Genomic DNA, 12474 nt, shown 5'->3' with positions numbered 1-12474 from the left:
CAATTCTTCAGCCTCACCAACAACTTGATCCTTGATCATATCCCGTATGAAGCTGTCGAATCAACAGCACACAGATAATTATACTGCAAACGCATTTCCTTTTCCAGGAAAATGAGCTCTTACTAACAGACGGAGGCTATGAAGTTATTCAGAGAGATGCAGGAGATGAAATTCCCTACCAAATCAGCATTAAGGGCATTTACATGGTCATTGAAGCTAATAATGGGCTCATTCTAATGTGGGACCAGAAGACAAGTATATTCATCAAGCTTAGTCCTAATTTCAAGGTAAGTATACATGCATACAGATGAGTGAATAATTTATTTATTTATCATTAAAAAGAGCTATCAACACAACTATATTGATCTCTCATGACAGGGTGAGGTCTGTGGTCTTTGTGGAAATTATGACAGCAACACAAACAATGACTTTACTTTGAGAAACCAAGGTGTGGTAAACAACGCACTGGATTTTGGAAACAGCTGGAAGGAGTCGTCCAGCTGCCCTGACGCTATTCAGATCAAAAATCCATGTATCTTTAACCCCTATCGACAGGCCTGGGCTCAGAAACAATGCAGCATCATCATGAATCAAGTGTTTGTGACCTGTCACACACATGTAAGTTTCAGACTGCAGTCATTTGCATCATCACATCACTACTTCTCAATTTTCAGGCACTACTGCTAAAGTGAACTGTGTGTCTTTTTTTCCCTATGAAGGTTGACCCTGAACCGTATTATTCTGCATGTGTACGGGATGCATGTGCTTGTGATACTGGAGGAGACTGTGAGTGTTTCTGTACTGCTGTAGCAGCTTACGCTGAAGCCTGTAATGAGGCTGGAGTGTGTGTTGCTTGGAGGACACCAAAAATCTGCCGTGAGTCATTCTCCATTTTAAAGGTCAATTAAATCAAGAAACTGGTCATTTCAGGAAAGTCATATGTTTAAATTTATGCTCCTGCAGCACTGTTCTGTGATTTCTACAACCCTCCTAATGAGTGTGAGTGGCACTACAAACCTTGTGGAGTGCCCTGTATGAAGACTTGCAGGAACCCTGAAGGAAAGTGTTCCAGTCAGATACCACCACTGGAAGGTATACAAATCATTTTCAGAATAAACATGTGTGTGTGTGTGTGTGTGTGCAACCATGTACCTACAGGCAGGTGAAGTTAACTTTAGCTAAACAAAGTTTCATCCTTCTTTAGGCTGTTATCCAAAATGTCCTGCTGATCAGCCATACTTTGACGAGGACACAATGAAATGTGTGAAGAAGGAAAGCTGCGGTTGCTATCACAACGCAAAACACTACAGCAACGGAGATGAGGTCCCGAGCACAGAAAACTGTCAGAAATGGTAAGTTTTACTTCATAAAGGCAAATGCATTGGTTTTTTTTCATGATTTTTTAATAATCAGGAACTCTTTTAAATTAAATATATATTGCGTTATTTATTTTACAGCTATTGCAGTTCATCAGAAATTAGCTGCATAAAGGATGATAATGGTAAGAATGAATGCTTACAATTTATCATATTCCAAATATTTTTTAGCAACTGAACCTAAAGACAGAGTGACATGAAAAACTTTATTATCTCATTCTCTGCAGCTTGTACCTGCATATATAATGGAAAAATATATCATTATAATGACACCATCTACAATACCACTGATGGATACGGCAACTGCATCACAGCTAAGTGTGGAAAGAATGGAACAATAGAAAGGACATCATATCCTTGCTATACAACTCTACCACCAATGACAACTGTCTTCGACTTCTCCTCAACAACAGGTTAGTGCTGGTTCACCCTGGCCAAATAGCTCATTCTCTCATTGTATGCAGAAATGTGTGCTGTAGTTCAGGAAAAAATTCAACATAATGTGTAAAATGGTAGAGAGAAAAACCTAAATATGAAATGGTTGTACTTACTGATACTTCATGAAATGTGAACAAGAAATTAGACTGAAATCAGGGGCAGGAAATAAAAATTCTAGTTAATTAGTGAAGCAATGTCTCTGATATTGCGAATTAATAAAAATAATTTTTGGATATATGAAATGTATTTGTATTTCAGTGTCAACTATACATCCCAGTACATCGGTGTCTTCACAACCAACAACTACAACTAGACCAACATCCAGTACATGCCAGCAATCATGTGAATGGTCAGAATGGTTTGACACAACATTCCCAACCCCTGGTCCCAATGGAGGTGACTCTGAAACATACAAAAATATTAGAGCTGCTGGGTACAGGATCTGTGAGCAACCATCCAAAATTCAATGCCGTGCTGAAAAGTATCCAAACAAAAGCATAAGTGAAGTTGGACAGAATGTGGAATGTAATGTTAACACTGGTTTGATATGCAAAAACGAAGAACAATCCGGCCCATTTCCATTATGTTTGAACTACCAAATACGAGTTTACTGCTGTGATAATCACCACTGCACATCACCAACAACGAAAAAGCCAGTGACAACCACAACAGAGGTAACCACACAAACAAGACCACATTGTGAAGTCTGCTCCTGGACTCCATGGATGAATGTAGATTATCCTGAATATGGACCAAAAGGAGGGGACAATGAAACGATCAAAAACATTATCAAATCAGGGCGGTATAAAGTATGTGAAAAACCAGTTGAAGTCAAGTGTCAAGCTGTGCGTTATCCAGGTGTACCATTATCGGAGTTACACCAAAATGTTACATGCAGTGATTCAGGTCTTCTTTGTGAAAACAAATATCAAACTCTAATATGTCTTGATTATGAGGTAAAGGCAAAATGTTGTAAGTCCATAGAATGTACAACACCAACAACCACAAAACCAACAACTACTACTACAACAACCACAACAACTACAACAACTACAACTGCAATCCCCTCTACAACATCACCAACCACGACAAAGCCTACTACTCAGCCCATATGTCCGCCTGAGTGCTCTTGGTCTGACTGGATGGATTTTGGCCCTCCTACATCTGGTCCGAATGGTGGTGAAATTGTACCAATACAAAGGATACATGACACGTATCGTAATATCTGTTCCACTCCAACAAAAGTGGAATGCAGGGCAAAAATCCACCCTGAGCGTCCCCTCTCAGAGTTGGGTCAGGTAGTGACTTGTAATGCCCAAGATGGACTAATTTGTCTCAATGAAAACCAAGGTCTTCAACAGCAGTGTTTAGACTATGAAATTAAAGTGTATTGTTGTGAAGTACCAGAATCGTGTCCAAATACCATTACTACAACCATCAGCACACCATCAACAATCATAAAACCAACAACTAGAACACCAACAACACCTACAACTACAACACCTACAACTACACCAACAACCACGGCAACTACAACACCTACACCAACCACAACAACTACAACACCAACAACATCTACAACTACAACACCTACAACTACAACACCAACTACACCACCAACAACACCAACAACTACTCCAACAACAACAACTACAACACCAACAACTACTCCAACAACAACAACTACAACACCGACAACAACTACAACCACAATGCCCCCTACAACATCCCCAACCACAACAAAGCCTACAAGTCTGCCCACAACTAGATGTCCCCTTGAGTGCTCTTGGTCTGACTGGATGGATTTTGGCCCTCCGACAACTGGTCCTAATGGTGGTGAAATTGTACCAATACAAAGGATACATGATTCTTATCGTAATATCTGTTCCACCCCAACAAAATTGGAATGCAGAGCAAAACTCCACCCAGAGCGTCCCCTCTCAGAGTTGGGTCAGGTAGTGACTTGTAATGCCCAAGATGGACTACTTTGTCTCAATGAAAACCAAGGTCTTCAACAGCAGTGTTTAGACTATGAAATTAAAGTGTATTGTTGTGGAGTACCAGAATGGTGTCCACCTACCAGTCCTACAACCATCACCACACCAACAACTACAACACCAACAACACCTACAACTAAAACACCAACAACATCTACAACTACAACACCAACAACTACAACACCAACAACGACACCTACAACTACAACACCAACAACTACTCCAACAACAACAACTACAACACCAACAACACCTACAACTACAACACCAACAATAACACCTACGACTACAACAACTACGCCAACAACAACAATTACAACACCAACAACAACTACAACCACAATGCCCCCTACAACATCCCCAACCACAACAAAGCCTACAAGTCTGCCCACAACTAGATGTCCCCTTGAGTGCTCTTGGTCTGACTGGATGGATTTTGGCCCACCGACAACTGGTCCTAATGGTGGTGAAATTGTACCAATACAAAGGATACATGATTCTTATCGTAATATCTGTTCCACTCCAACAAAAGTGGAATGCAGAGCAAAACTCCACCCAGAGCGTCCCCTCTCAGAGTTGGGTCAGGTAGTGACTTGTAATACCCAAGATGGACTAATTTGTCTCAATGAAAACCAAGGTCTTCAACAGCAGTGTTTAGACTATGAAATTAAAGTGTATTGTTGTGGAGTACCAGAATGGTGTCCACATACCAGTCCTACAACCATCACCACACCAACAACTACAACACCAACAACACCTACAACTAAAACACCAACAACATCTACAACTACAACACCAACAACTACAACACCAACTACGACACCTACAACTACAACACCAACAACTACAACACCAACAACTACGCCAACAACCACGGCAACTACAACACCTACACCAACCACAACAACTACAACACCAACAACAACACCTACAACTACAACAACTATGCCAACAACAACAACTACAACACCAACAACAACTACAACCACAATGCCCCCTACAACATCCCCAACCACAACAAAGCCTACAAGTCTGCCCACAACTAGATGTCCCCTTGAGTGCTCTTGGTCTGACTGGATGGATTTTGGCCCTCCGACAACTGGTCCTAATGGTGGTGAAATTGTACCAATACAAAGGATACATGATACTTATCGTAATATCTGTTCTACCCCAACAAAATTGGAATGCAGGGCAAAACTCCACCCAGAGCGTCCCCTCTCAGAGTTGGGTCAGGTAGTGACTTGTAATACCCAAGATGGACTAATTTGTCTCAATGAAAACCAAGGTCTTCAACAGCAGTGTTTAGACTATGAAATTAAAGTGTATTGTTGTGGAGTACCAGAATGGTGTCCACCTACCAGTCCTACAACCATCACCACACCATCAACAAAAATAACAACACCACCAACAACTACAACAGGATCAACAACACCTACAACTACAACACCAACAACACCTACAACTACAACACCAACAACACCTACAACTACAACACCAACAACATCTACAACTACAACACCAACAACTACAACACCAACTACAACACCAACAACAACACCTACAACTACAACACCAACAACACCTACAACTACAACACCAACAACTACGCCAACAACCACGGCAACTACAACACCTACACCAACCACAACAACTACAACACCAACAACAACACCTACAACTACAACAACTATGCCAACAACAACAACTACAACACCAACAACAACTACAACCACAATGCCCCCTACAACATCCCCAACCACAACAAAGCCTACAAGTCTGCCCACAACTAGATGTCCCCTTGAGTGCTCTTGGTCTGACTGGATGGATTTTGGCCCTCCGACAACTGGTCCTAATGGTGGTGAAATTGTACCAATACAAAGGATACATGATACTTATCGTAATATCTGTTCTACCCCAACAAAATTGGAATGCAGGGCAAAACTCCACCCAGAGCGTCCCCTCTCAGAGTTGGGTCAGGTAGTGACTTGTAATACCCAAGATGGACTAATTTGTCTCAATGAAAACCAAGGTCTTCAACAGCAGTGTTTAGACTATGAAATTAAAGTGTATTGTTGTGGAGTACCAGAATGGTGTCCACCTACCAGTCCTACAACCATCACCACACCATCAACAAAAATAACACCACCACCAACAACTACAACAGGATCAACAACACCAACAACTACAACACCAACAACACCTACAACTACAACACCAACAACATCTACAACTACAACACCAACAACTACAACACCAACTACAACACCAACAACAACACCTACAACTACAACACCAACAACACCTACAACTACAACACCAACAACTACGCCAACAACCACGGCAACTACAACACCTACACCAACCACAACAACTACAACACCAACAACAACACCTACAACTACAACAACTATGCCAACAACAACAACTACAACACCAACAACAACTACAACCACAATGCCCCCTACAACATCCCCAACCACAACAAAGCCTACAAGTCTGCCCACAACTAGATGTCCCCTTGAGTGCTCTTGGTCTGACTGGATGGATTTTGGCCCTCCGACAACTGGTCCTAATGGTGGTGAAATTGTACCAATACAAAGGATACATGATACTTATCGTAATATCTGTTCTACCCCAACAAAATTGGAATGCAGGGCAAAACTCCACCCAGAGCGTCCCCTCTCAGAGTTGGGTCAGGTAGTGACTTGTAATACCCAAGATGGACTAATTTGTCTCAATGAAAACCAAGGTCTTCAACAGCAGTGTTTAGACTATGAAATTAAAGTGTATTGTTGTGGAGTACCAGAATGGTGTCCACCTACCAGTCCTACAACCATCACCACACCATCAACAAAAATAACAACACCACCAACAACTACAACAGGATCAACAACACCTACAACTACAACACCAACAACACCTACAACTACAACACCAACAACATCTACAACTACAACACCAACAACTACAACACCAACTACAACACCAACAACAACACCTACAACTACAACACCAACAACACCTACAACTACAACACCAACAACTACGCCAACAACCACGGCAACTACAACACCTACACCAACCACAACAACTACAACACCAACAACAACACCTACAACTACAACAACTACGCCAACAACAACAACTACAACACCAACAACAACTACAACCACAATGCCCCCTACAACATCCCCAACCACAACAAAGCCTACAAGTCTGCCCACAACTAGATGTCCCCTAGAGTGCTCTTGGTCTGACTGGATGGATTTTGGCCCTCCGACAACTGGTCCTAATGGTGGTGAAATTGTACCAGTACAAAGGATACATGATTCTTATCGTAATATCTGTTCTACCCCAACAAAATTGGAATGCAGGGCAAAACTCCACCCAGAGCGTCCCCTCTCAGAGTTGGGTCAGGTAGTGACTTGTAATACCCAAGATGGACTAATTTGTCTCAATGAAAACCAAGGTCTTCAACAGCAGTGTTTAGACTATGAAATTAAAGTGTATTGTTGTGGAGTACCAGAATGGTGTCCACCTACCAGTCCTACAACCATCACCACACCATCAACAAAAATAACACCACCACCAACAACTACAACAGGATCAACAACACCAACAACTACAACACCAACAACACCTACAACTACAACACCAACAACATCTACAACTACAACACCAACAACTACAACACCAACTACAACACCAACAACAACACCTACAACTACAACACCAACAACACCTACAACTACAACACCAACAACTACGCCAACAACCACGGCAACTACAACACCTACACCAACCACAACAACTACAACACCAACAACTACAACACCAACAACAACACCTACAACTACAACACCAACAACTACTCCAACAACACCAACAACACCTTCAACTACAACACCTACAACTACAACAACTACCCCAACAACAACAACTACAACACCGACAACAACTACAACCACAATGCCCCCTACAACATCCCCAACCACAACAAAGCCTACAAGTCTGCCCACAACTAGATGTCCCCTTGAATGCTCTTGGTCTGACTGGATGGATTTTGGTCCTCCGACAACTGGTCCTAATGGTGGTGAAATTGTACCAATACAAAGGATACATGATACTTATCGTAATATCTGTTCCACCCCAACAAAATTGGAATGCAGGGCAAAACTCCACCCAGAGCGTCCCCTCTCAGAGTTGGGTCAGGTAGTGACTTGTAATACCCAAGATGGACTAATTTGTCTCAATGAAAACCAAGGTCTTCAACAGCAGTGTTTAGACTATGAAATTAAAGTGTATTGTTGTGGAGTACCAGAATGGTGTCCACATACCAGTCCTACAACCATCACCACACCATCAACAACAATAACAACACCACCAACAACTACAACAGGATCAACAACACCTACAACTACAACACCAACAAAACCTACAACTACAACACCAACAACATCTACAACTACAACACCACCAACTACAACACCAACAACAACACCTACAACTACAACACCAACAACCCCTACAACTACAACACCAACAACTACGCCAACAACCACGGCAACTACAACACCTAGACCAACCACAAGAACTACAACACCAACAACTACAACACCAACTATAACACCAACAACAACACCTACAACTACAACACCAACAACTACTCCAACAACACCAACTACAACACCAACAACATCTACAACTACAACACCAACAACAACACCTACAACTACAACAACTACGCCAACAACAACAACTACAACACCAACAACAACTACAACCACAATGCCCCCTACAACATCCCCAACCACAACAAAGCCTACAAGTCTGCCCACAACTAGATGTCCCCTAGAGTGCTCTTGGTCTGACTGGATGGATTTTGGCCCTCCGACAACTGGTCCTAATGGTGGTGAAATTGTACCAGTACAAAGGATACATGATTCTTATCGTAATATCTGTTCTACCCCAACAAAATTGGAATGCAGGGCAAAACTCCACCCAGAGCGTCCCCTCTCAGAGTTGGGTCAGGTAGTGACTTGTAATGCCCAAGATGGACTAATTTGTCTTAATGAAAACCAAGGTCTTCAACAGCAGTGTTTAGACTATGAAATTAAAGTGTATTGTTGTGGAGTACCAGAATGGTGTCCACATACCAGTCCTACAACCATCACCACACCATCAACAACAATAACAACACCACCAACAACTACAACAGGATCAACAACACCTACAACTACAACACCAACAACACCTACAACTACAACACCAACAACCACGGCAACTACAACACCTACACCAACCACAACAACTACAACACCAACAACTACAACACCAACTAAAACACCAACAACAACACCTACAACTACAACACCAACAACTACTCCAACAACAACAATAACAACACCAACAACACCTACAACTACAACACCAACAACAACACCTACGACTACAACAACTACTCCAACAACAACAACTACAACACCAACAACAACTACAACCACAATGCCCCCTACAACATCCCCAACCACAACAAAGCCTACAAGTCTGCCCACAACTAGATGTCCCCTTGAATGCTCTTGGTCTGACTGGATGGATTTTGGCCCTCCGACAACTGGTCCTAATGGTGGTGAAATTGTACCAATACAAAGGATACATGATTCTTATCGTAATATCTGTTCCACCCCAACAAAAGTGGAATGCAGAGCAAAACTCCACCCTGAGCGTCCCCTCTCAGAGTTGGGTCAGGTAGTGACTTGTAATGCCCAAGATGGACTAATTTGTCTTAATGAAAACCAAGGTCTTCAACAGCAGTGTTTAGACTATGAAATTAAAGTGTATTGTTGTGTTGAACCAGAATGGTGTCCAAATACCATTACTACAACCATCAGCACACCATCAACAACCATAACACCAACACCAACAACTAGAACACCAACAACACCTACAACTACAACACCTACAACTACGCCAACTACAACACCTACACCAACCACAACAACTACAACAACTACAACACCAACAAGTACAACACCAACAACATCTACAACTACAACAACTACAACACCAACAACTACAACACCGACAACAACACCTACAACACCAACAACATCTACAACTACAACAACTACAACACCAACAACTACAACACCAACTACAACACCGAGAACACCAACAACTACGCCATCAACAACAGCTACAACACCTACAACGACAACACCAACAACTACGCCAACAACAACAACAACTTCAACAAGTACTCCAACCACAACAACTACAACGCCACCAAGAACAACTACAACCACAACGCCCCCTACAACATCCCCAACCAAAACAAAACCTACAAGTCTGCCCACAACTAGATGTCCCCTTGAGTGCGCTTGGTCTGACTGGATGGATTTTGGCCCTCCTACATCTGGTCCTAATGGTGGTGAAATTGTACCAATACAAAGGATACATGACACGTATCGTAATATCTGTTCCACCCCAACAAAAGTGGAATGCAGAGCAATACTCTACCCTGGCCTTTCCCTCTCACAGTTGGGTCAGGTAGTGACATGTAATGTCCAAGATGGACTAATTTGTCTTAATGAAAATCAAGGTGTTCAACAGCAGTGTTTTGACTATGAAATTAAAGTGTATTGTTGTGAAGTACCAGAATGGTGTCCATATACCAGTACTACAACCATCAGCACACCATCAACAACAATAACAACAACACCAACAACTACACCAACAACTACAACCACATCTCCTACAACAACCCCAACCACGACAAAGCCTTCAAGTCCGTCCACAACTCCTTGTCCGCTTGAGTGCTCTTGGTCTGACTGGATGGATTTTGGCCCTCCTACATCTGGTCCTAATGGTGGTGAAATTGTACCAATACAAAGGATACATGACACGTATCGTAATATCTGTTCCACCCCAACAAAAGTGGAATGCAGAGCAATACTCTACCCTGACTTTCCCCTCTCAGAGTTGGGTCAGGTAGTGACATGTAATGTCCAAGATGGACTAATTTGTCTTAATGAAAATCAAGGTCTTCAACAGCAGTGTTTTGACTATGAAATTAAAGTGTATTGTTGTGAAGTACCAGAATGGTGTCCACATACCAGTACTACAACCATCACCACTCCATCAACAACAATAACAACAACACCAACAACTACAACAGGATCAACAACACCAACAACTACAACCACAACTACAACCACATCTCCTACAACAACCCCAACCACGACAAAGCCTTCAGGTCCATCCACAACTCCTTGTCCGCTTGAGTGCTCTTGGTCTGACTGGATGGATTTTGGCCCTCCTACATCTGGTCCTAATGGTGGTGAAATTGTACCAATACAAAGGATACATGACACGTATCGTAATATCTGTTCCACCCCAACAAAAGTGGAATGCAGAGCAATACTCTACCCTGGACTTTCCCTCTCACAGTTGGGTCAGGTAGTGACATGTAATGTCCAAGATGGACTAATTTGTCTTAATGAAAATCAAGGTGTTCAACAGCAGTGTTTTGACTATGAAATTAAAGTGTATTGTTGTGAAGTACCAGAATGGTGTCCATATACCAGTACTACAACCATCAGCACACCATCAACAACAATAACAACAACACCAACAACTACACCAACAACTACAACCACATCTCCTACAACAACCCCAACCACGACAAAGCCTTCAAGTCCGTCCACAACTCCTTGTCCGCTTGAGTGCTCTTGGTCTGACTGGATGGATTTTGGCCCTCCTACATCTGGTCCTAATGGTGGTGAAATTGTACCAATACAAAGGATACATGACACGTATCGTAATATCTGTTCCACCCCAACAAAAGTGGAATGCAGAGCAATACTCTACCCTGACTTTCCCCTCTCAGAGTTGGGTCAGGTAGTGACATGTAATGTCCAAGATGGACTAATTTGTCTTAATGAAAATCAAGGTCTTCAACAGCAGTGTTTTGACTATGAAATTAAAGTGTATTGTTGTGAAGTACCAGAATGGTGTCCACATACCAGTACTACAACCATCACCACTCCATCAACAACAATAACAACAACACCAACAACTACAACAGGATCAACAACACCAACAACTACAACCACAACTACAACCACATCTCCTACAACAACCCCAACCACGACAAAGCCTTCAGGTCCATCCACAACTCCTTGTCCGCTTGAGTGCTCTTGGTCTGACTGGATGGATTTTGGCCCTCCTACATCTGGTCCTAATGGTGGTGAAAATGTACCAATACAACGGATACATGACACGTATCGTAATATCTGTTCCACCCCAACAAAAGTGGAATGCAGAGCAATACTCTACCCTGGCCTTTCCCTCTCACAGTTGGGTCAGGTAGTGACATGTAATGTCCAAGATGGACTAATTTGTCTTAATGAAAATCAAGGTGTTCAACAGCAGTGTTTTGACTATGAAATTAAAGTGTATTGTTGTGAAGTACCAGAATGGTGTCCACATACCAGTACTACAACCATCAGCATATCATCAACAACAATAACAACAACACCAACAACTACACCAACAACTACAACCACAACTACAACCACATCTCCTACAACAACCCCAACCACGACAAAGCCTTCAAGTCCATCCACAACTCCTTGTCCGCTTGAGTGCTCTTGGTCTGACTG

The 12474-nt window shown here is 42.3% G+C and overlaps 1 protein-coding gene across 1 annotated transcript in view; it reads left to right on the top strand.

Moving 5' to 3' along the window:
* Window positions 1-12474, top strand: part of LOC131360266 (mucin-5AC-like) — a 38431-nt gene that overhangs the window by 15584 nt on the left and 10373 nt on the right. Inside the window, exons 24-34 of the mRNA XM_058400511.1 lie at window positions 108-287; window positions 379-618; window positions 720-876; window positions 964-1092; window positions 1205-1352; window positions 3256-3540; window positions 7495-7732; window positions 9979-10157; window positions 10464-10598; window positions 11373-11507; window positions 12282-12446. Coding sequence (XP_058256494.1) covers window positions 108-287; window positions 379-618; window positions 720-876; window positions 964-1092; window positions 1205-1352; window positions 3256-3540; window positions 7495-7732; window positions 9979-10157; window positions 10464-10598; window positions 11373-11507; window positions 12282-12446 — 1991 coding nt within the window. The remainder of the gene's footprint in view (window positions 1-107; window positions 288-378; window positions 619-719; window positions 877-963; window positions 1093-1204; window positions 1353-3255; window positions 3541-7494; window positions 7733-9978; window positions 10158-10463; window positions 10599-11372; window positions 11508-12281; window positions 12447-12474) is intronic.

The sequence above is a fragment of the Hemibagrus wyckioides genome, linkage group LG10 (genome assembly GCF_019097595.1).
Source record: "Hemibagrus wyckioides isolate EC202008001 linkage group LG10, SWU_Hwy_1.0, whole genome shotgun sequence".
Classification (NCBI taxonomy): Eukaryota; Metazoa; Chordata; class Actinopteri; order Siluriformes; family Bagridae; genus Hemibagrus; species Hemibagrus wyckioides.
Note: the sequence above shows the minus strand (reverse complement) of the source record. Positions and strands in the feature narration are given on the sequence as shown.